The 25,650-nt window shown below is 48.9% G+C and overlaps 1 protein-coding gene across 1 annotated transcript; it reads left to right on the top strand.

The window, feature by feature from the left end:
* Window positions 1–11,789: 11,789 nt before the first annotated feature.
* Window positions 11,790–15,744, top strand: LOC100283444 (Aspartate--tRNA ligase 2 cytoplasmic). The gene is made up of 10 exons (NM_001156345.2): window positions 11,790–12,378; window positions 12,676–12,786; window positions 12,923–13,036; window positions 13,496–13,786; window positions 13,854–13,964; window positions 14,050–14,103; window positions 14,448–14,527; window positions 14,605–14,720; window positions 15,194–15,308; window positions 15,417–15,744. Exons 1-10 carry the CDS (start codon window positions 11,857–11,859, stop codon window positions 15,541–15,543), a joined length of 1,641 nt encoding a protein of 546 aa, NP_001149817.2. The 5' UTR covers window positions 11,790–11,856; the 3' UTR covers window positions 15,544–15,744.
* The last annotated feature ends 9,906 nt before the right edge of the window (window positions 15,745–25,650 follow it).

The following is a 25,650-nucleotide window of genomic DNA, read 5'->3' as shown; positions in this document are numbered from 1 at the left end:
GATTCGATCATCTTTGGAGATGGGAACCAAGGCAAGGTCAAAAGTTTGGGAAAGATAGACATCACATCCGAGCATTCTATCTCTAATGTGTTTTTAGTTGAATCGCTCGGGTATAATTTGTTATCTGTGAGTCAATTATGTAACATGGGTTATAATTGTTTATTCACAAATGTAGATGTATCTGTCTTTAGGAGAAGTGATGGTTCATTAGCTTTTAAGGGTGTATTAGACGACAAGCTCTACTTAGTCGATTTTTTGAAAGAGAATGCTGATCTAGATGCATGCTTAATAGCTAAGACGAATATGGGCTGGCTTTGGCATCGCCGTCTAGCACATGTTGGGATGAAGAACCTTCATAAGCTTCTAAAGGGAGATCATGTGTTAGGACTAACCGATGTTTGTTTTGAGAAAGGCAGACCTTGTGCAGCATGTCAAGCAGGGAAACAGGTGGGAAGCACTCATCACAGCAAGAATGTGATGACGACATCAAGACCACTTGAGCTTCTTCACATGGACCTCTTTGGTCCCGTTGCCTATCTCAGCATAGGGGGAAGTAAGTATGGTCTTGTAATAGTTGATGATTTTTCCTGCTTCACTTGGGTATTCTTTTTGCAGGACAAATCAGAAACCCAAGGGACCCTAAAGCGCTTCTTAAGAAGAGCTCAAAATGAGTTTGAGCTAAAGGTGAAGAAGATAAGAAGCGACAATGGGTCCGAGTTCAAGAATCTACAAGTTGAAGAGTTTCTTGAGGAGGAAGGCATCAAGCACGAGTTCTCTGCTCCCTACACACTATAACAAAATGGTGTGGTAGAGAGGAAGAACAGGACGCTAATCGACATGGCGAGAATGATGCTTGGAGAGTACAAGATGCCTAAGCGGTTTTGGTCGGAAGCTGTGAACACAGCTTGCCACGCCATAAACCGGCTCTACCTGCACCGTCTCCTCAAGAAGACTACTTATGAACTCCTAATTGGTAACAAACCAAATATCTCTTACTTTCGTGTATTTGGGAGCAAATGTTACATTCTGGTGAAGAAATGTAGACATTCAAAATTTGCTCCCAAGGCGGTAGAAGGTTTCTTACTAGGATATGACTCAAATACAAAGGCGTATAGGGTCTTCAACAAATCATCAGGATTGGTTGAAGTCTCTAGCGACGTTGTATTTGATGAGACTAATGGCTCTCCAAGAGAGCAAGTTGATCTTGATGATATAGATGAAGATGAAGTTCCGACAGCTGCAATGCGCACGATGGCGATAGGAGATGTGCGACCATAGGAACCACATGAACAAGATCAGCCTTCTTCCTCGACACTGGTGCATCCCCCAACTCAAGACGATGAACAGGTACTTCAAGAAGAAGGGCAGGATCAAGGGGGGCACAAGAAGAACAGGTTATGGAGGAAGATGCACCATGGGACCCTCCAACTCAAGTCCGAGCGACGATCCAAAGACATCACCCCATCAATCAGATTCTGGGTGACATCAGCAAGGTAGTAACTACTCGCTCACGATTAGCTAATTTTTGTGAGCATTACTCGTTTGTCTCTTCTATTAAGCCTTTCAGGGTAGAAGAAGCCTTGCAGGATCCGGACTGGGTATTGGCCATGCAGGAAGAGCTCAACAACTTCAAAAGGAATGAAGTCTGGAGCCTGGTGCCGCGTCCAAAGCAAAACATTGTGGGAATCAAGTGGGTGTTCCGCAACAAGCAAGACGAGCACGGAGTGGTGACAAGAAACAAGGCTCGACTTGTGGCAAAAGGTTATGCCCAAGTTGCAGGTTTGGATTTTGAGGAGACTTTTGCTCCTTTAGCTAGGCTAGAGTCAATTCGGATATTATTAGCCTATGCTGCTCACCATTCCTTTAAGTTGTTCCAAATGGACGTGAAGAGCGCTTTCCTCAATGGGCCAATCAAGGAGGAGGTATACATGGAACAACCCCCTGGCTTTGAAGATAACATGTATCCCGACCATGTATATAAGCTCTCTAAGGCGCTCTATAGACTTGAGCAAGCCCCAAGAGCATGGTATGAATGCCTTAGAGACTTTTTAATTACTAATTCTTTCAAGGTTGGGAAAGCCGATCCAACTCTTTTCACAAAGACTTGTGATGGTGATCTGTTTGTTTGCCAAGTATATGTCGATGACATTATATTTGGTTCTACTAACCAAAAGTCTTGTGAGAAGTTTAACAGGGTGATGATGCAAAAGTTTGAGATGTCCATGATGGGCAAGTTGACTTACTTTCTTGGATTCCAAGTGAAGCAACTCAAGGATGGCACCTTCATTTCCCAGACGAGTATACCCAAGATCTTCTCAAGAGGTTTGTGAAGGATGCTAAACCCGCGAAGACACCAATGGGGACTGACGAACATCTCGACCTCAAAAAAGGAGGGGGAGATGTGCTACAACTTGACTCCTTTGAGACTAACTTGCTTACTTGAGTACACTTGAAGTAGCCTCAAAGGACCATTGAAAGAGAAAATGAACTTGGACGATGAAAAGACTTCCACTGCACTCCGGTATTAGTGTATTTAATTCCAAGTTCATATTTGTGCTCTCATTGCCTTTCTGCTCTTAATTGACATTTTGGTGAGGCAATGGGGTTAAAGGGCCAAGAATGATCCCGTTTTGGTGCTTAATGCCAAAGGGGGAGAAATTAAGGCCAAAGCAAAATGGATCAGCCAACCACTTGTGAATTTTGAAAATAGAGGAGTTAGAATTTGGTTTTTGTAAAAAATATTCTTATTGCAAAATTTGGTCTCTTATGGGGGACAATTTTGATTATGGAAAAAGGGGGAGTTTTTGGCACTTGATCAATTTTACTCTTGGAAAATCTCTCGATCAGCCCAAACAAGTGTGTTTGACTTAGAGATAGGAAAAAGAATTTGATTTGCAAAACAAACCAAGTGGTGGCAAAGAGTGATCCAAATATGCCAAATCTTAAGTAAAAAGGGAATTGGTCTTCATATGAGTTGATGTTGCACTTCTTTTGTTGCTTTTTGATGTGTTGGCATAAATCACCAAAAAGGGGGAGATTGAAAGGGAAATGTGCCCTTGGGACATTTCTATAAGTATTTTGGTGATTAGATGTCCAACACATATCGAGTGAGTTCTTATGTGCCAAATAAGTGAGAAGTGTGGGTCTCTAGACTTAGTGAATTGTTTTTGAATACTAACATGGTTATCTAAGTGCTAGAAACACTTGCCAAGAAAAGAAGATTTCAATTGGAGAAGAGTTAGCAAAATACAGTCAACACCAGCTCGGGCCTGGCGCACCGGACTGTCCGGTGGTGCACCAGACAGTGTCCGGTGCCCCAGGCTGGTCAACGGTGAACTGGCTGCTCTCGGGAAAAGAGAAAGGCAACGTGGCTATAATTCACCGGACTGTCCGATGAGTCAACGGCGCTTGCAGCCAACGGTCGTCCGCGCAATCAACGCGCGACACGTGGTCTGCGCGGTCGGTTGGGCACACCGGACTGTTCGATGTGCACCGAACAGTGTCCGGTGCGCCAACGGCCCTGGAGGACCAACAGTTGGCTATGCCCGATATGGAAGGAGATCACGCACCGAACTACTACAGGAGCTGTCCGGTGCACCACTCGATAGAAGGCAAGAATTGCCTACCAAACTGATCTCTAACGGCTCCTAGCTGCCTTGGGGCTATAAAAGGGACCCTTAGGCGCATGGAGGAGTACACCAAGCATTCTCTAAGCATACTAAGACATCCAGACTCTGCCTCCATGCATTTGATTCGTTGTGTTAGTGATTTGAGCTCCGTTCGAGTTGTGAACTCCCTGTGATGTGCTTTGAGCTCAAGTCTTAGCTTGTGTGCGTGTGTGTGCTGCTGATTGAATCTTGTGTGTGTTGTTTTCCCTCCCTTACTCTTGTGCTTCTTGTGATCAAAACTTTGTAAGGGCGAGAGGCTCCAACTTGTGGAGATTCCTTGCAAACGGGAAAAGATCTCAAAGGAAAGACCATGGTATTCAAGTTGATCATCGGATCACTTGAAAGGGGTTGAGTGCAACCCTCGTCCATTGGGACGCCACAACGTGGAAGTAAGCAAGTGTTACTTGGCCGAACCACGGGATAAAAATCGCTTGTCTCTTGTGTTGCTCTTCTCTGTGATTGTTCGTGTTCACTAGAGCTCGCTTCATAAACTTGATTAACTCGCACTAACATCTTTATAATCAAGTTTGTGGCTATTTAGTGTTTGATTTTACAGGATCACCTATTCACCCCCCCTCTAGGTGCTCTCAATAGGAACCGAACGGACGTGCGTGAAGCACTTCCTAGTAACCTGATTCGCCGGCATCCATGCAGGTCGTCGAAACGCCGGCGATGGTTCGGATACACCGCTCTCCCTTGATCTGCTGCACGGCAGACGAATGGATGGTAGGACCGAGAAGCGGTGAAAGGGAAATAGGGTTAACCATTTCCAATAATTAATTTTGGTGGTTGACGACCAACACAAACACATGGACTAATCAGTTTGTCTAGAATTCATCTATTATAGGTGCATAAGGTTCAACACAAACCAAGAAAGAAATCAAGTTAGGGACACAATTAAAAATGGAGCAAGACTTACAGTGTTCTGGAGAATGGTGCACCAGCCACTGTCCGGTGCACCAGCCAGGCGCCCTCCGAAGCAGCCACTCTCGGGAATTCTAGGGCAGCCTCCACTATAATTCACCGCACTGTCCGGTGAGCCAGCGGGGCAACGACTCCCTACGCGTCAACGGTCGACTGCGCAGAGTGTATAGTGATGAACAGTGCCGCGCAGAAGTCAGAGCAGCAAAGTCAGAGGTCACCGGACTGTCCGGTGCAGCAAAACGACAAGGCGCCCCAATGGTCAACTTCTCCGAACCCTAACGGTTGCGCCGACGTGGCACGCACCGAACAGCGCACCGGACTGTCCAGTGGCGCACCGAACTGTCCAGTGCGCCCATCGCCAGCAGAATTCAGCCAACGGCTAGAAGTGGTTGGGAGGCTATAAATACCCCCCAACCACCTCATTTACTTCCATCCAAGCCTTCTGAAATCTTCATTCATTGCAAGAGCAAAAGCCCAACACTCCAAGACACTATCAAAGCAATCAATCCACTCAAAGTCCCCAAAATCAACTCTAGTGCATTAGGGCTTGTGAGAGGATCAATTGTGTTCTTTTGTTGCTCTTGTCTCTTGGATTAGCCTTTTCTTTTTCCCTTCTTATTCTCAAGAGACTTGTAATCAAAGCAAGAGACACCTAAGTGTGTGGTGGTCCTTTCAGGGTCTAAGTGACCCGTGAGGTTAAGGAAAGGCTCACTCGATCTAAGTGATCATTTGAGAGAGGGAAAGGGTTGGAATAGATCCGGTATTTGTGACCTCCTCAATGGGGACTAGGTTCTTTGGAACCGAACCTCGGTAAAACAAATCATCGTGTTCACTCGCTTTGATTCTCGTTTGATTTGTTTTCCCTCTCTAACGTTTCCTTGCTAGTATTGATTTGAGTTGGCTCCCATACATCATCCGCATTCTTTGAGCAACTCTTAGCAAGAGAAACATTCTTTTGACTTGAATTTAATTCTAACGCTAACCCCGGTCTTAGTGTGTGTTTAAAGTTGATAAATTTCAGGTTTTGCCTATTCACCCCCTCTAGGCGACTTTCAATTGGTATCAGAGCCAGTGCTTCATTAAGAGTCTAACTGACTCGAATTGATGTCTGGAGATCACGCCAAGAGGGAGATCATGACCGGCGAAAAGCCCGTAGACTCGGGGAGGACTCTCTCAAGGGAGTCCGGCAATAAGTATAAGGAGGGAACCTCTTCCTTCATCAAGTCACATCGGAGAGGTGACATGAAGAAGAAGATGAAGAAAGTAGTATACTACGAGACCGACTCTTCGTCACCCTCCACATCTGGCACCGAGTCGTCGACTACTTCTAAGTGCCATGAGCGCAAGAAGTATAGTAAGATGCCCCTATGCTATCCTCGTTTTTCAAAGCACGCTCCATTACTTTCTGTACCCCTAGGCAAACCACCATATTTTGGTGATGAAGATTATTGTATGTGGAGTGATAAAATGAGGCACCATCTAACCTCACTCCACGAAAGTATTTGGGATATTGTTGACTTTGGAGCGTAGGCACCAAAGGTGGGGACAAGGACTACGACTCAGACAACGCCGCCCAAATATGACACTTTAACTCCCAAGCAACTTCTATACTCCTCGCCTCTTTATGTCGAGAGGAGTATAATAAGGTGCAAGGGTTAAAGAGCACCAAAGAAATTTAGGACGTCCTCAAAACCGCGTACGAAGGGGACGAGGTGACCAAGATCACCAAGCGCGAGACGATCGAGGGAGAACTCGGTCAATTCGTCCTCAACAAAGGGGAAGAGCCGCAAGCCATGTACAATCGGCTCAAGACCATGGTGAACCAAGTGCGCAACCTCGAGAGCACAAAATGGGATGACCATGAAATGGTCAAGGTTATTCTTAGATCCCTCGTTTTTCGTAATCCTACTCAAGTATAATTAATATGTGGGGATCCTAGATACAAACTAATGTCTCCCGAGGAAGTGATTGGCAAGTTCATGAGCTTTGAACTTATGATCAAAGACTCCGAATACATTTTCAACTTGGAGTAAGGCGCCACCTTCACACCCGACGTGCAACCCGTCACATTCAAAGCGAGTAGGATTCCAATCGACGCCTCCAAGCTCGACAATGAGGAGATGGCGCTCATCATCAAGAGCTTCCGCCAAATACTCAAGCAAAGGAGGAGAAAGGATTACAAGCCCTGCTCTAAGAGGGTGTGCTACCGGTGTGGTAAGTCCGGTCATTTCATAGCTAAATGTCCAATTTCTAGTGAAAGTGACAGGGATGAAGACAAGAAGGGGAAGAAGAAGGATAAGAAGAGATACTACAAGAAGAAGGGCAGAGATGCACACATGTGCCGGGAATGGGACTCTGATGAGAGCTCAACCGACTCCTCCTCCGACGAGGACGCCGCCAACATCGCCGTCAACAAAGGTCTCCTCTTCCCCAACGTTAGCCACAAGTGTCTCATGGCTAAGGACAGCAAGAAGAATAAGGTACACTCTAGAGCCAACCCCAAATATACTATATCTAGTGATGAGGGTAGCTCTAGCGATAATGAGGATGATTTACTTTCTCTCTTTGCCAACCTTAGCATAGAACAAAAGGAAAAAATTGAATGAATTAATTGAGACCATTAACGAGAAGGATGATCTCTTGGAATGCCAAGAGGACTTGCTCGTTAAAGAAAATAAAAATTTTGTTAAGTTGAAAAATGCTTATGCTCAGAAAGTAGAAAAATATGAAAACTTGTCTAAGGAGTTTAGCATTTGTCATGATTCAATTTCAAGTCTTAGAACTGAGAATGCTAGTTTTGTTTCTAATATTGAAAATTGAATGTTTGCAATGATTCAATTTCTAGTCTTAGAATTGAGAATGATAATTTAAATGCTAAGATTGAGGAATTGAGTACTTGCAAAGCATCTACATCTACTGTTGAAAATGTTACCATTTGTACTAGAAGTAGAGATATCAATGTTGAAGCTATTGATGATCACCTTGATATAATTAAACAACAAAATGATCACATAGCTACATTAAATGCTAAAATTGCCGAGCATGAACTAGAAAATGAAAAGTTTAAATTTGCTAGAAGCATGCTCTATAATGGGAGACGTCCTGGCATTAAGAATGGTATTGGTTTCCAACAGGGAAACCAAAACAACACCAAACTTAATGCCCCTAAAAAATTGTCTAATTTTGTAAAGGGCAAGGTCCCATGGCTTAGGACAATGAATGTTACATTTTATATCCTGCAAACTATCCTGAGCACAAGATTAGGAAAATTCATGCTAGGAAACCTCATACTATCTCTCATCATACTTTTATGTATAAAAATGAGGCTTCCAGTTCTAGGCATTCCACTCATGTTAAAATGCCTAAAAAGAAAATTCCTAATGCATCAAATGAGCATAACAGTTTATTTAAGACTTTTGATACTTCCTATGTTTTAACTAACAAATCAAGCAAAGTAGTTGTCAAATATGTTGGGGGCAAACACAAGAGCCCAAAGAATTGTGTTTGGGTACCCAAGGTGCTTGTTTCTAATGTGAAAGGACCCAAGACCGTTTGGGTACCTAAGAACAAGGCATAAATTTGTTTTGTAGGGTTATGCATCTGGTGGTTCAAGTTGGATAATCGATAGCGGGTGCACAAACCACATGACAGGGGAGAAAAGGATGGAAATCAAGGTTTGGTCAAAGGTTTGGGTAAAATAGCTATATCTCCTGACCATTCTATTTCTAATGTTTTTCTCGTAGATTCTTTATATTACAACTTGCTTTCAGTTTCTCAATTATGCAAAATGGGCTACAACTGTTTATTTACTGATGTAGGTGTTACTGTCTTTAGAAGAAGTGATGACTCAGTAGCATTTAAGGGAGTGTTCGATGGTCAGCTATATTTAGTTGATTTTAATGATAACAAAGCTGAACTTGACACTTGCTTAATTGCTAAGACTAATATGGGCTGGCTCTGGCATCGCCGACTTGCCCATGTTGGAATGAAGAATCTTCACAAGCTTCTAAAGGGAGAGCACATTTTAGGACTAACAAATGTTCATTTTGAGAAAGACAGGATTTGTAGCGCATGCCAAGCAAGGAAGCAAGTTGGAGTCCATCATCCACACAAAAACATCATGACAACGGACATGCCACTTGAACTACTCCACATGGACCTATTCGGCCCGATCGCATACATAAGCATCGGCTGGAGTAAGTACTGTCTAGTTATTGCGGATGATTATTCTCGCTTCACTTGGGTATTCTTTTTGCAGGAAAAATCTCATACCCAAGAGACCCTAAAGAGATTCTTAAGATGGGCTCAAAATCAGTTCGGATTTAGGATAAAAAGATAAGAAGCGATAATGGGACGAAATTCAAGAACTCTCAAATTGAAGGATTTCTTGAGGAGGAGGGCATCAAGCATGAGTTCTCTTCTTCCTACACACCTCAACAAAATGGTGTAGTGGAGAGGAAGAATAGAACTCTACTGGACATGGCAAGGACCATGCTTGATGAATACAAGACTTCGGACTGGTTTTGGGCGGAAGCAATCAACACCTCTTGCTACTCCATCAACCGGCTCTATCTTCACCGAATCCTCAAGAAACCGTCATATGAACTCCTCACTGGTAAAAAGCCCAATGTTTCATTTTAGAGTCTTTGGGAGCAAATGCTTTATTCTTATCAAGAGAGGTAGAAGTTCTAAATTTGCTCCTAAAGCATTAGAAGGCTTTTTATTAGGTTATGACTCAAACACAAGGGCATATATAGTCTTCAACAAATCCACTGGATTAGTTGAAGTTTCTTGTGACATTGTGTTTGATGAGACTAATGGCTCCCAAGTGGAGCAAGTTGATCTTGATGAACTAGATGATGAAGAGGCTCCGTGCGTTGCGCTAAGGAATATGTCCATTGGAGATGTGTGTCCTAAGGAATTCGAAGAACCCCCACAAGTACAAGATCAACCATCATCTTCCATGCAAGCATCTCCACCAACTCAAGACGAGGATCAGGCTCAAGAAGATGAATATGAAGATCAAGAGGATGAGCCACCTCAAGAGGAGGACATGGATCAGGGGGAGATGAAGATGATGAAGACAAGGAAGATGATCAAGAAATAAGAGATCAAAGACCGCCACACCCAAGAGTCCACCAAGCAATTCAAAGAGATCACTTCGCCAACTCCATTCTTGTTGACATTCATAAGGGGGTAACCACTAGATCTCGAGTTGCACATTTTTGTGAGCATTACTCTTTTGTGTCTTCTGTTGAGCCATACAGGATAGAGGATGCATTAAGAGATCCGGATTGGGTGGTGGCTATGCAAGAGGAGCTAAAGCCATGCCTCTGATTGGAGTGTTACTGTCATGCTCACGTGTCTTTTAGTGAATTTATTTGAGATTACCCACATCTCATAGACTATGACCTCACCGTCAAACTCACATAGATGTATTGTTACAAGTGTACCTTGCAGGGCAGTACCTTGCCTGTTACAGGCTTCAGAATACATTAAGACAAAAGTTAACCTCCCTTGCAGTACTAAGAGTACACATCTTCTAGCGGGAAACGAGTAAAATAATGTACTCTCTTGTTATACAAAACAAATTGTTCTTCCCAATTACTAATTCAAGATACAGCCAACACATGTTTCGTTATCCGACTTGAAGTTACAGTCCTGCTCCTCAGTGAGAGGAAGAACTGGGGAAATCACCCACCAGATCCTTAACGACATGAGCCAGAATTTAACCCTAGTCTGCCATCTCTTAAAGTTTTGACCATCGGCAAACCGGTCAGGTTTCAGTGCATCCGAAGGTCCAGCCATGTTAATTCTATCAGGTTTCTGGATTGTTGGAAAATTAATAGGGCCTAAGATTATTTTGATAATGCAACATAAAACAAAAACCCAGATCTACTGGCAGATAATATCCATGACATTAGAACAAAACAAATCTGAACTAACTCAACAAGATTAACACATAAAATAAGAATTGACAACAGATCTAACCATAAGACCGTCATTGCAACAAACTGTAATTGCAGATTTACTCACAGTGATTTCCACGAGTTCTGTAGAGGAACCCGAGTGGACGTGCGCGAAGCACTTCCCAGAAACCTGATTCGTCGGCACCCGTGCAGATTGTCAAAACGTCGGTGGTGGTTCGGAGACACCGCTTTCCCTTGATATGCTGCGCGGCAGATGAAGGGACGGTAGGGCAGATAAGCGGCGAAGCAGAGAATTGAGAAGAAGAGGATGAGTCGGTTGCTGTTCGCCTATGTCCTTCGACTGAAGGACGTCTGCCCTTTATAGACGGGCTGCCACAACCCCTTGATTCGATCTACTAAATCCAGGAACCGCCCCCTCGAATATCTCTACGTGCAACCGCTCGGAGATCTCACACGTAATGTGCGTGCCCATTACTCCTAGTTGACGTGACAATCTTTGTGTGATATTTGACAACCAAATAAACAAAGACAAAACTTAAACTACCGTTTAGAACTCGTCACGATGATCGCGCATCGTCATAAGTCACGCGATAAATAACGCGAAACGCGAGCGAGCGCGCGCGTGTGGCAGCCTCCATAACCCTTTATTTGTCTCATGTGAAGAGTAGGGAACACTCCCACATATAAGTTGGTTATCTCCTATCTAGATGGACGATATGAGACTAAAGTCTCGTGCCATCTCTACACACCACATTGGCTTTCTTATTGAATTGGGGCACACACTAGTGGGCCTAATTCCAACAACATTGTCATGTCTTTCGATGTAATCGGATCTGCGTGAGGAGGCTTCCGGAGTTCCAGTCGTGGAAGGCGGCGGTGAGAACCCATCGGCCGGGGGAAAGCTGCCGGCGCCTCACGGGCAAAGGCCACCGGCCGGGGAACGCGAGCGGCGGCGCCCTGTACAGAGGAAACGAGCGAGAGAGAGTTCGTACGCGGGACTGGTTTCCGTTACGGAGGACACGATCACGTGGATTGGGTGATATTAAGTCGTTTTAAATCCATCGTAAGTCAAAATCTATTCCAAACCATCTCAAAACACTACTAAAATAATCGAACAAGCCCTTAAACTTGTTTGGTGTAATATTGATCCCAACTCACATATGTTGAGTTGGATTGGAGTCAATACTACTATCCAAACTAAGCCTAGCTGGGCTTCCATTCCCTGGCCCATCGAGCCCACTTACACGTTAACTTACCCTATTCTTTCTGCTCAACTTGGCCTCACGCACGATAGCCGCCGCCGTCGACCAGAGCACTCCCCCGTCGTCGCCACGATGTCGTCTGAGCCTCCACCCGCCTCCTCTGCCGCCGCCGGAGAGGAACTCGCTGCTGACCTTTCCGCCGCTACCCTCAGCAAGAAGCAGCAGAAGAAGGACGCGAGGAAGGCGGAGAAGGCAGAGCAGCGCCAGCGTCAGCAGCAGCAGCAGCAGCAGCCGGCGGACGCCGAGGACCCGTTCGCGGCCAACTACGGCGAGGTCCCCGTCGAGGAGATCCAGTCAAAGGCCATCTCCGGCCGCTCGTGGTCCCATGTCGGCGACCTCGACGACTCCGCTGCGGGCCGCTCCGTGCTTATCCGCGGAGCCGCGCAGGCCATCCGTCCGGTCAGCAAGAAGATGGCTTTCGTCGTGCTGCGCCAGAGTATGAGCACCGTGCAGTGCGTGCTCGTCGCCAGCGCCGACGCCGGCGTCAGCACGCAGATGGTGCGCTTCGCCACCGCCCTCAGCAAGGAGTCCATCGTCGACGTTGAGGGCGTCGTCTCCCTCCCAAAGGAGCCCCTCAAGGCCACCACACAGCAGGTTCGTCTGGCTTGTCTTCTGGAATTCACTGATGTCTATTGGATGATTAGTGTATTTCCTCATGTCTTTAGGATGGTGTTTTTTTTAAGTAGCTAGGACGATGAATTAGCATGGGATGTCTGTGCTGTTTGGGCATATAGGTTTGTTGCTAGTATAAATTAGGTTTGCTGGTGTAGTCTAATTCGCGCTTCAATCTATTACATGCCTTACCAAACATGCTTTGTTTCGATCCCATGACAAGACATATTCACCTAATGAATGGGTTGTCTCTGTGGTTGCTTTGGCTGTAATCTGCAGGTTGAGATCCAAGTGAGGAAGATCTATTGCATCAATAGGGCTATTCCGACCCTTCCAATTAACCTTGAAGATGCGGCTCGGAGTGAGGCAGATTTTGAGAAGGCTGAATTGGTATGTTCTATGCACATCCTGTGATTTCCATTGCATTTTGTTTCAAGAAACTGCTCTATTCTGTGCTTAGTTTTTTTTGCCTATGATTTTTAGATTCATATTGAAGTTCTTAAACTGACTGTTCCTATGATTGAAGGCTGGAGAAAAGCTTGTTCGCGTTGGCCAAGATACCCGCTTGAACTACAGAGCTATTGATCTACGAACACCCTCGAACCAAGCCATATTCCGGATCCAGTGTCAAGTTGAAAACGTGAGTGTGTCATACTATTTTTATTGTTAATCTGTTATCGTTCATGTATGTGTGGTGCTTTAGCTAGAATTGTTCTTCATTCAGCGACTATAGTGAGTCTGCAAAACCTTCATGCTTCCAGAATAGAAGAATTGTCTTCGGTAAAAGGGTGCTGTGTCTTCAGCTCCAGACTTGAATCTGGCATAAGCTGTTGATGCTGTTTAGGAATAACACTAATCATAGTATGTTATCTAACAAGTTGAATGTGATTCTTTCTGATTCTTCATGCCAGTTTCCACTTATCAACATTCAGCATGAATTATTTACTGTACACGGCCTTTTTTTGTTTTCATTTGCATATCTCTATTTTATGATGGTGGTGTTGAAGCGCCAAGCACATGGAGGTTAAGTTTCTATTTTTTAACACATAATATTCTTCCTACTGATTTGTGATGTATTCTTTTTGCTGAACATGTGCAGAAATTTAGAGATTTTTTGTTGTCGAAGAACTTTGTCGGGATCCACACCCCAAAATTGATTTCTGGATCTAGTGAAGGGGGTGCGGCTGTATTCAAGCTTCTGTACAATGGTCAACCTGCTTGTTTGGCACAATCCCCTCAGTTATACAAGCAAATGGCTATCTCTGGTGGTTTTGAGCGAGTATTTGAGGTCGGCCCTGTGTTTAGAGCAGAAAATTCAAACACACACAGGCATCTATGTGAGTTCGTTGGTCTTGATGCTGAAATGGAGATTAAGGAGCATTATTTTGAGGTAAGATTGTGAGAATGCATTATTTAATTGTCTGAAGCAGTCATTATTAATTACATATTTTACACAGGTCTGTGACATTATAGATGGCTTATTCGTATCAATATTTAAACACTTGTCTGAAAACTGCAAGAAAGAACTCGAATCAATAAACAGGCAGTATCCATTTGAACCTCTGAAGGTAAAACATTCTTGATTGTTTTATAATTTGACTATTGAGTTATCTGGTTCTGTAGCCCACGAGATTGACAAATCACTTTATGCAGTATCTAGACAAAACCTTGAAGCTCACTTATGAAGAAGGAATTCAAATGTTGAAGGTACAAACTTGCAGCTGTCCCCTTCGTGGTCTAGGTTTGCTCTGTATAGCTTATGTAATTAGATCATCATGAAATAAATCATTATGCTACCCTCTGATCCCAAATATGAGTCCATAGACATCTCACACTCAAACCAAATACAGGTCCCAATGCACCTATTTTATGTCCACTTTCCTGTGATTCCCTTATTTAAATACACCTAATAATAATTAACAAATGAAGTAAACAAGCTAACTACTTTATCTATAACAAATGGACATATATAAGTCGGTGGAAGTAGTTACTGCTGTCAATTTGTTATAAGCAAAAACAGACTATACATTGTTGATTCATCTCATCAACAGGAAGCCGGAACAGAAATCGAGCCTATGGGTGACCTCAATACCGAAGCTGAGAAAAAACTTGGTCGGCTTGTCAGGGAAAAGTATATAAACTCTACAGCCCCCTATTTTGTTTTACTACTTTATATTTTGATGACAACTTTCTTTGTTATGTTTGTAGGTATGACACAGATTTTTTCATCCTGTATCGGTATCCTTTGGCTGTACGTCCGTTCTACACCATGCCTTGTTATGACAACCCAGCGTACACCAATTCTTTTGATGTCTTCATTCGAGGTGAGCACTACAATTGTAATGTTGTTGCTGATGGCATGTAGTAATTAGGCATGCCTCTTGATCATGTAAACAAGTTTATTTGTGCAAGCCCATTTCTTTTGTAGCCATATACCATGCCTCTTTAATGCTTTAGTGTTTTATATGCAATTATGCATACATAAATAATTTGGCCTCTGATTCCTATTCAGAACAGTGAAAATAGGCTCTGTTTCTGCTTAGCTTATCTCATGGGAAAGCAATTTGACCTTGAATTAATTTCTCACTGGATGATCCATACTCATTCACTTTCTTAGCATTGTCAAACGATTGAAATTTTGTTTTGGCACGCTGCACTTTAAGCTTCTAGAATTTTCTTTCACTTAAGCAAATGTGTTTGTTTCGTTAAACGAATGCGCCTGTTTGTTTTGAAACTCAAACGTGGCTCATGAACACATCCAAATAAATGAGCTGAACCAATTTCACTGATGTTACAGGCGAGGAGATAATATCTGGAGCACAAAGGATACACACTCCTGAGCTGCTGGCCAAGCGCGCGACAGAGTGTGGAATCGACGTGAGCACTATCTCGGCCTACATTGAATCCTTCAGGTGTGTCGCAGCATATACCATGCCCATAAATAACCTTGATCAATTGGTACACTGTCTCCCATTTGTTCGGTACTCATGTTGATACATATGTTTCCCTGTCCACTGTAGCTATGGCGTGCCGCCACACGGCGGTTTCGGGGTGGGTTTGGAGAGGGTGGTGATGCTGTTCTGTGCCCTGAACAACATCAGGAAGACCTCCCTGTTCCCGCGCGACCCGCAGAGGCTCGTGCCGTAAGTTTCTGATTCCAAGCCTGAGTCTTCGAGTGGTCTACGGAGCAGATCCGATGTTGTTACCATCAGAGTTGACTTGCAATCTTAGCTCCTGAACCTGGCGGTTACCGTGGATCAGAGTTCCTGTTGAATTTCACAAAAGCCTACTTGTTCCTAATAGATTGCTGCAACCAACAATATTACGACCCTTTCGGGCTTTTCTTCCCGCCTCACGTGTTATTCTGGTCTATACTTGTTTTTAAGTGCAAGTATTGCTCAGTTACATATAGCGTCCATTACGTAGCGGCCTAGCATAGTACTACCTTAGTTCACAAATATATGACACCTTTGATTTTTTCGAAAACTTTGACCACTAATCTTATTTAAAATATTTATAAAATTTTAAGTTAAGCACAAACTACCTTAAATGATAAAACAAATTATAACAAAATAAATGATAATTTTTTTTGAATAAGATGAAGTGTTCAAAGTTTTTTTTAAAAAAGTTAACGGTGTCATATATATATTTATGAACGGAGGAATTACATTGAAACTAAGGTCACTAAATAGTCGCAAAAGCCTACTTTGTTTTTTAAAATAGCACCTTGGAAGGTCGCTAAATAGTCGCAAAAGCCTACTTTGTTTTTTAAAATAGCACCTTGGAACTCAGAGGCTGTTATAGGGCCGGCAAAATGCTTGTGGCTCACTCGGTTTATGCTCGGATCGGGTCGTTTGAATTTTTTCACGAGCTGAGCTAACATTCTAGCTCGGTTTGTTAGCTCTTGAGTTGAGAGCTAAACGAGCTACGATATTTCAGCAAAACAAAACTATATACATATTATTTACGTAATAATTACTGGACATGTTATATGTATGTTTGTTGTCTATGGTCTATAAGTTAAACTAATGTTTGATGAACTTTGCCTGTGTTAAATTGGTCTATGAGAATATAACTATAGATTAAATTGATGAATATTTGTGAATTATGAATTGATGAATTAATGATTATTATATTCACATTGTTTTTTTTCTGCTCGCTTGTGAGCTAGACGAGGCAGCTCGTAAACGAGTCAAGTCTAGTTGACTTTGTGGCTTATTAGCTTAATAAATCGAGTCGAGCTGGCTCGATAACCAGCCCTAGTCAGCTATTTGACTAGCAGGCTGCTAATCATCCATGATCCTTCATAGTAGGTACATGGCAGGCCAAGTTAAGTTTTGTAAATAATAAAACCTAGCTAATTTTAAGGTTGTCTTTAGTGGAGGGTAGGAAATTGGGAATTTATATTATTGGCGATACTGTTTGTGTCGGGTACCGTAATTAGGGGTACCCCCAACACTCTTAAAACACGGTTGGTAACCACCATCAGCACAAGCTCCAGATGGGCACGATTCAGGTCAAGGCTTCGTCTACCCAAGGGACACGATCTCGCCTCGCCCGAGCCCGGCCTCGGGCGGGAACTATAGTCCCGGACGAAGTTACGTCTCGCCCGAGGGCCTCCTCAGGCAGTGGGCGCACCCTCGGCACGCCCGAGGCCCAACTCGGGCAGGCTTCGTCGAGAAGCAACCTTGGCCAAATTGCCTCTCCAACCGACCGTATCGCAGGCGTATTCAATGCGAGGATCGCCTCACACCCTATCCTGACACGCGCGCCTCAGTCGGCAAGGTCGAAATGACCGTAGTCACTTCGCACTTTCGCTGACCGATCTGACAGGAAAACAACGCCGCTCACCCCGCTCCGACTGTTGTGCCAGCCACCCGGGCAAGGCTGACAACAACAAGTTCAGCCTCAGGCGCAACAGGAAGCTCCGCCTCGCCCGACCTTAGGCCTCGGCCTCGGGAGGAGGTCTCCGCCTTGCCCGACCCCAGGGCTCGGCCTCAACCTCGGCCTCGGAAGGTGGTCTCCGCCTCGCCCGACCCCAGGGCTCGACCTCAACCTCGGCCTCGGGAGGAATCGCGTCCTCGCCCGACCCCGGCCTCGAGAGAAGTCTCCGCCTCGCCCGACCTTGGGCTCGGACCGACCGCGCCATGGGGGATACATCATTACCCTACCCCTAGCTAGCTCAGGCTACGGGGAACAAGACCGGCGTCCCATCTGGCTCGCCCCGGTAACAAGTAATGATGGCTCCCCGCGTGCGTCCATGACGACGGTGGTTCTCAGCCCCCTTTGGAAGCAAGGAGACGTCAGCAAGATCCCAGCAGCACCGATAGCTGTGCTTCTACAGGGCTCCGGCACTTCTCCGACGGCCACGTTACCGCGTACACAGGGCTCTAGCACCTCTCCAACAGCCACGTTGGCATGTACACAGGGCTCAGGCACCTCTCTGTCAGACATGTTAGCGCCTAGCTACACCCCCATTGTACACCTGGACCCTCTCCTTGCATCTATAAAAGGGAGGTCCAGGGCCTTCATGCGAGAGGGTCGCGCGGGAGAACGAGCTAACGAACAGGCTCACCCTCTCTCTCTCTCGCGAACGCTTGTAACCCCTACTACGAGCGCACCCCCCTGGTGCGAGATAACACAAGCCGCGTTTCCCCCCATGTGTTCCATCTCGCGCCAACCCATCTGGGCTTGGACACACAGCGACAAATTTACTCGTCGGTCCAGGGAAACCACGGGGTCGAAACGCTGACAGTTGGCGCGCCAGGTAGGGGCCTGCTGCGTGTTAACGAACAACTTCCCGTTGAGTTCTAGATGGGTAGTCTCCAGCAACCTCTTCAGCTAGGACGGTGCTCCGCTTCGGGAGTCTCAAGTTCATGTCCCTCGACGGCAGCTACGACATGGTACTCCCCCCCGCAGCGCGACAGCAACCACGACGGTCGTCAGCTCGCCCGACGGCGGCGGACTCGACGATGTCTTCCCCCCATGGCGGAAGAGCAGCATCCGGGTTTGTACAGCCACCCTCCTCGCCGCAGGAGGAGGAGACGGGGCAACCGTGGCCAGGCAGGAGGCGGCACCACGTCGGCTGTCGAGCGAGTCGATGACGCCGGCGCCCCAGCGAGGGACATGTCGGGCGTTGTCCTCGCGCCTGAGACAACGACGAGTGTCGTTTCCCCGCAACATGCCAACCCCAAGCGGACAGATGACGCCAGCACACTCGCGAAGGGCTTGCTGGGCGTTAGCCTTGTACCTGAGATAACGGTGCAGTCCGTCCCCGACGCGACTTCGCCACCGTCCATCGATCGAGAGGTACCATCCATTTTCCACCCTGTGCCTTTTAGATTCAGCTTCGATCCACCAAGCGACCCCGCTTCGGTGAGCGCTTTCATAAAGGCATATCCTAACCTTCCGGGGTACCATATGTGGTCAACCTAGGACCGACTGACAGCCGTCTCGACCTACGGGCCCCCAGGTTCTAAGGAAGAAGACGAGCCCGACTCTGGTTGGGATTTCTCCGGGCTCGGTAATCCCAGTGCCATGCGAGACTTCATGACCGCATGTGACTACTGCCTCTCCGATTGCTCCAATGATGGCCACAACCTTGTCGACGAAGGTTGTGACCCAAGTCGCGAATGTTTCCACGTCGATCTGAGGGGTCGCGACGAAGGCAACCACCTTGGTATGCCGGAGGATGACGATCCCCCTGGGCCTGCTTCTCGCGTTGACATCCCGCGGGAGCTAGATGTGGTCCCAGTCCCTGCGGGGGGTCAGGACACACAGCTCGAGCAAATCCGTGAGATGCAGGCCAAGCTCGACGAGGAAGCAGGCCAACTTGTGCAGCTCCGGCAAAACATCAAGCAGGAGTGGGCAGGCCGAGCACTCGCCGGAGAAGCGCGTCATCAAGCCCAGGACGTCCAGCGTCGTATCGTTGACGATGCCAGGGCAAGGCTGCCCCCGGCCTCCAGCGGGGTCGGCCAGAATCTGGCTGCAACAACAATACTACTCCGAGCGATGCCGGAGCCATCCACCACCGAGGGGCGGCGTATCCAGGGAGAACTCAAGAATCTCCTGGAGGATGCCGCGGTCCGACGGGCCGAGAGCTCTGCCTCCCGAAGGCAAGGGTACCCCCCGGAGCATCGCGCAGCGACTTCCCGACTCGTGCGGGAGGCCTCGGTCCACACCGGGCGCACACGGGACGCGACACCTGCAGCCCCGGGTCGCCTCGGCAACGAGCACCACTGCCGCGACCGTCGAGCCTGCCTCGATGAGAAGGTGCGCCGAGGCTACCACCCCAGGCGTGGGGGACGCTACGACAGCGAGGAGGATCGGAACCCCTCGCCCGAACCACCAGGTCCGCAAGCATTCAGCTAGGCCATACGACGGGCGCCGTTCCCGACCCGGTTCCGAACCCCGACTACCATCGCTAAGTACTCGGGGGAAACAAGGCTGGAGTTGTGGCTTGCGGACTACCGACTGGCCTGCCAGCTAGGTGGAACGGACGACGACAACCTCATCATCCGCAACCTCCCCCTGTTCCTCTCCGACGCCGCCCGAGCCTGGCTGGAGCATCTGCCTCCTGCGCAGATCTCCAGCTGGGACGACCTGGTCAAGGCCTTCGCTGGAAACTTCTAGGGCACGTACGTGCGCCCTGGGAACTCTTGGGATCTCCGAAGCTGCCGCCAGCAGCCAGGGGAATCCCTGCGAGAGTACATCCGCCGGTTTTCAAAGCAGCGCACCGAGCTACCCAATATCACCGACTCGGATGTCATCGGGGCGTTCCTCGCCGGCACCACTTGCCGCGACCTGGTGAGCAAACTGGGCCTCAAGACTCCCACCAAGGCGAGCGAGTTGATGGACATCTCCACCAAGTTCGCCTCTGGTCAGGAGGCGATCGAAGCCATCTTCCGAAAGGACAAGCAGCCTCAGGGACGACAGCAGGAAGACGTCCCCAAGGCGTCCGCCCAACGGGGCACGAAGAAGGCCAAGAAGAAGTCGCAAGCGAAGCGCGACGCCGCCGACGCACATCTTGTCGCTGCCGCCGAGCACAGGAACCCTCGAAAGCCCCCCGGAGGGGCCAACCTGTTCGACAAGATGCTCAAGGAGTCGTGCCCCTATCACCAGGGTCCCGTCAAGCACACCCTTGAGGAATGCGTCATGCTTCGGCGCTACTTCCATAAGGCCGGGTCCCCGGCGGGAGATGGCAAAGGCCAAGACAATGACAAGAAGGAGGGCGACAAGGCAGAGGAGTTCCCCGAGGTCCACGACTGTTTCATGATCTACGGTGGGCAAGTGGCGAACGCCTCGGCTCGGCACCGCAAGCAGGAGCGCCGGGAGGTCTGCTCGGTAAAGGTGGCGGCACCAGTCTACCTAGACTGGTCCGACAAGCCCATCACCTTCGACCAAGGCGACCACCCCGACTGCGTGTCGAGCCCAGGAAAGTACCTGCTCGTTGTCGACCCCGTCATCGGCAACGCCAGGCTCACCAAGGTCCTCATGGACGGGGGCAGCAGCCTCAACATCATCTACGCCGAGACCCTCGGGCTCTTGAAGATCGATCTGTCCACGATCCGAGCCGGTGCAGCGCCCTTTCACGGGATCATCCCCGGGAAGCGCGTTCTGCCCCTTGGACAACTCGATCTGCCTGTCTGCTTCGGAACTCCTGCCAACTTCCAAAACGAAACCCTCACGTTCGAGGTGGTCGGGTTCCGAGGGACCTACCACGCGGTGCTGGGGAGACAGTGCTACGCCAAGTTCATGGCCGTCCCCAACTACACGTACCTCAAGCTCAAGATGTCGGGCCCCAACGGGGTCATCACCGTCGGATCCACGTACCGACACGCGTACGAATGCGACGTGGAGTGCGTGGAGTACGCTGAGGCCCTCGCCGAGTCCGAGGCCCTCATCACCGACCTGAAGTGCCTCTCCAAGGAGGTGCCTGATGCGAAGCGCCACGCCGGCAACTTCTAACCAGCTGAGGCGGTTAAGTCTGTCCCTCTCGACCCCAGCAACGACGCCAGCAAGCAAGTCCGGATCAGCTCCAAGCTCAACCCCAAATAGGAAGCAGTGCTCATTGACTTTCTCCGTGCAAACGCCGAAGTTTTTGCGTGGAGTCCCTCGGACATGCCGGGCATACCGAGGGATGTCGTCGAGCACTCGTTGGATATCCGAGCTGGAGCCCGACCCGTGAAGCAGCCTCTGCGCCGTTTCGACGAAGAAAAGCGCAGAGCCATAGGCGAGGAGATCCACAAGCTGATGGCCGCAGGGTTCATCAAAGAGGTATTCCATCCTGAATGGTTAGCTAACCCTGTGCTTGTGAAAAAGAAAGGTGGGAAATGGAGGATGTGCGTAGACTACACTGGTCTAAACAAAGCATGTCCGAAGGTTCCCTACCCTCTGCCTCGTATCGACCAAATTGTGGACTCCACTGCTGGGTGCGAAACCCTGTCATTCCTCAACGCCTATTCAGGTTATCACCAAATCAAGATGAAAGAGTCTGACCAGCTCGTGACTTCTTTCATCACACCTTTTGGCAGGTACCGCTATACTACTATGCCATTTGGCTTGAGGAATGCAGGTGCGACATACCAAAGGTGCATGAACCACGTGTTCGGAGAGCACATCGGCCGAACGGTCGAGGCTTATGTCGATGACATCGTTGTCAAGACGAGGAAAGCCTCCGACCTCCTCTCTGACCTTGAAACGACATTCAAATGTCTGAGAGCGAAGGGCGTGAAGCTCAATCCCGAGAAGTGTGTCTTCGGAGTTCCCCGAGGCATGCTCCTGGGGTTCATCGTCTCTGAGCGGGGCATCGAGGCCAACCCAGAGAAAATCGCGGCCATCACCAACATGGGGCCTATCAAAGATTTGAAAGGAGTACAAAGGGTCATGGGATGCCTTGCGGCTCTGAGCCGTTTCATCTCGCGCCTCGGCGAAAAAGGCCTACCCTTGTACCGCCTCTTAAGGAAGACCGAGCGCTTCACTTGGACCCCCGAGGCCGAGGAAGCCCTCGGAAACTTAAAGGCACTCCTTACAAATGCACCCATCTTAGTGCCCCCCGCTGCGGGAGAAGCCCTCTTGATCTACGTAGCCGCAACCACTCAGGTGGTCAGCGCCGCGATCGTAGTCGAGAGACGAAAAGAAGGGCATGCGATGCTCGTCCAGAGGTCGGTCTACTTCATCAGTGAAGTGCTATCCGAGACCAAGATTCGCTACCTGCAAATTCAGAAGCTACTGTACGCAGTAATTCTGACGCGGCGAAAGTTGCGACACTACTTCGAGTCTCATCCGGTGACTGTGGTGTCATCCTTCCCCCTGGGGGAGATCATCCAGTGCCGAGAGGCCTCGGGTAGGATAGCAAAGTGGGCAGTGGAGCTCATGGGCGAAACACTCTCATTCGTCCCTCAGAAGGCCATAAAATCCCAAGTCTTGGCGGATTTTCCTGGCGGAATGGGTCGACACCCAATTGCCAACAGCTCCAATCCAACCGGAACTTTGGACCATGTACTTCGATGGGTCGCTGATGAAAACGGGAGCAGGTGCTAGCCTACTCTTCATCTCACCCCTCGGGAAACATCTCCGCTACGTGTCGCGCCTCCATTTCTCGGCGTCAAACAACGTGGCCGAGTACGAGGCTCTGGTTAATGGGTTGCGCATCGCCATCGAGCTAGGGGTTCGACGCCTCGATGCTCGTGGCGACTCGCAGCTTGTCATTGACCAAGTCATGAAGAACTCCCACTGCCGTGACCGGAAGATGGAGGCCTACTGCGATGAAGTTCGACGCCTGGAAGACAAGTTCTACGGGCTGGAACTCAACCATATCGCCCGACGGTACAACGAGACTGCGGATGAGCTCGCTAAAATAGCCTCGGGGCGGACAACGGTTCCCCCGGACGTCTTCTCCAGAGATATACATCAACCCTCCGTCAAGATCGACGACACGTCCGAGCCCGAGGAGGCCTCGGCCCAGCCCGAGGTATCCTCGGCCGTCGAGGGTGAGGCCCTCCGCGTTGAGGGAGAGCGGAATGGGGTCACGCCTAACCCAAACTGGCAGGCCCCGTACCTGGAATATCTCCTCCGAGGAGAGCTACCCCTCGACAAGGCCGAAGCTCAGCGACTGGCGTGGCGCGCCAAGTCGTTCGTCTTACTGGGGGATGAAAAGGATCTCTACCACCGCAGCCCCTCGGGCATTCTCCAACGATGCATATCCGTCGCCGAAGGACAGGAGCTATTGCAAGAAATACACTCGGGGGCTTGCGGTCATCACGCAGCACCTCGAGCCCTCGTGGGAAACGCCTTCCGACAAGGTTTCTACTGGCCAACCTCGGTGGCCGACGCCACTAGGATTGTACGCTCTTGCCAAGGGTGTCAATTCTACGCGAGACAGACACACCTGCCCGCACAGGCCCTGCAGACAATACCCATCACCTGGTCGTTTGCTGTGTGGGGTCTGGACCTCGTCGGTCCCTTGCAGAAGGCACCCGGGGGCTTCTTGCACCTGCTGGTCGCCATCGACAAATTCTCCAAGTGGATCGAGGTCTGACCCCTAACCAGCATCAGGTCCGAGCAGGCAGTGACGTTCTTCACCAACATCATCCATCGCTTTGGGGTCCCGAACTCCATCATCACCGACAATGACACACAGTTCACTGGAAAGAAGTTCCTGGACTTCTGCGAGGACCACCACATCTGTGTGGACTGGGCCGTCGTAGCTCACCCCATGACGAATGGGCAAGTGGAGCGTGCCAACGTTATGATTCTGCAGGGACTTAAACCGAGGATCTACAACGACCTCAACAAGTTCGGCAAGCGGTGGATGAAGGAGCTACCCTCGGTGGTCTGGAGTCTGAGGACGACGCCGAGCCGAGCCACGGGTTTCTCGCCGTTCTTTCTAGTCTATCGGGCCGAGGCTATCTTGCCCACAGACTTAGAATACGGTTCCCCGAGGACAAAGGCGTACGACGACCGAAGCAACCAGGCCAACTGAGAAGACTCACTAGACCAGCTGGAAGAGGCTCGGGACGTGGCCTTACTACACTCGGCGTGGTATCAGCAGTCGCTGCGACGCTACCATGCCCGAGGGGTTCGGCCCCGAGGCTTCCAGGTGGGAGACTTGGTACTTCGGCTGCGGCAGGACGCTCGAGGGCGCCACAAGCTTACTCCTCCCTAGGAAGGGCCGTTCATCATCGCCAAGATTTTGAAGCCCGGAACATACAAGCTGGCCAACGATCAAGGCGAGGTCTACAGCAACGCTGGGAACATCCAACAGCTACGTCGCTTCTACCCTTAAGATGTTTCAAGTCGTTCATATACCTCATTCTCTTTACATACACAAATAGAGTCTAACCGTCAAGGAAGGGTCAGCCTTGCCTCGGCAAAGCCCGACCCTCCCTCGAGGGCTAGAAGGGGGGAACCCCCTCTGCGTCAAAATTTTCTTCAGAAAAAGTCTTTCTGCCAGAACGTCTTTCGCGCTTTTCGACTGCTTCGATAGCGGGATCCTGAAAAACGACGAGAGTACACGTAAGCGGCAAGGCCGACCGAGCCGAGGGACTCCTACGCCTCCGGGATACGGATACCTCACTCATCACCTTCCGCGATAAGTAACTCACGCTCAGATAAGCGATTCTGCTACCGAACAAGTCCTAACGCTCGAAAACTTTTCTGCCAGAACGATTTTCGTGCCTTCTCGACTATATCGATAACAGAATCCTGCGAACGAGTAAGAGTGCACGTAAGCGGCAAGGCCGACCGAGCCGAGTGACTCCTACGCCTCCAGGATACGGATACCTCACTCATCACCTTCCGCAAAAAGTAACTCTCGCTCGGATAAGCGATTCTGCTACTGACGAACAAGTCCTGATACTCGAAACGAGAGGAAAGGAAACACAGCTTTATAACACAACAATAAGATGTTTGGGCCTCGGCGGCCGCAAAAAACATACACATACTACATACAAACTGTTCCTGCAGGTTCAGACATCGACAGAGGGAGCAGCAGCACCCTCGGCATCGTTTCCACCTTCGGCGGAATCTGGCCCGGCCTCGAACGACGACACGGGCGGAAGGATCTCCACCTCGAAGGAGGACGCCAGCACCGCGCTTGGGCCATCGCCGCCAAGGTCTCCGCAAGGGTTCCGGCCCGAGCGGACGCCTCGGCTGGCCGCTCCGTAGCCTCAGCCAGCTGTCCCCCGAGGACCTCAGCCCGGCTCACAGCCTCGGCAGCGTGACTCCGGGGTTGGTCCCGCTAGCGGACGACCT

Source organism: Zea mays, chromosome 5, assembly GCF_902167145.1.
Source record: "Zea mays cultivar B73 chromosome 5, Zm-B73-REFERENCE-NAM-5.0, whole genome shotgun sequence".
In the NCBI taxonomy this organism is placed as follows: Eukaryota; Viridiplantae; Streptophyta; class Magnoliopsida; order Poales; family Poaceae; genus Zea; species Zea mays.
This window is presented reverse-complemented; position numbering and strand designations above follow the sequence as displayed.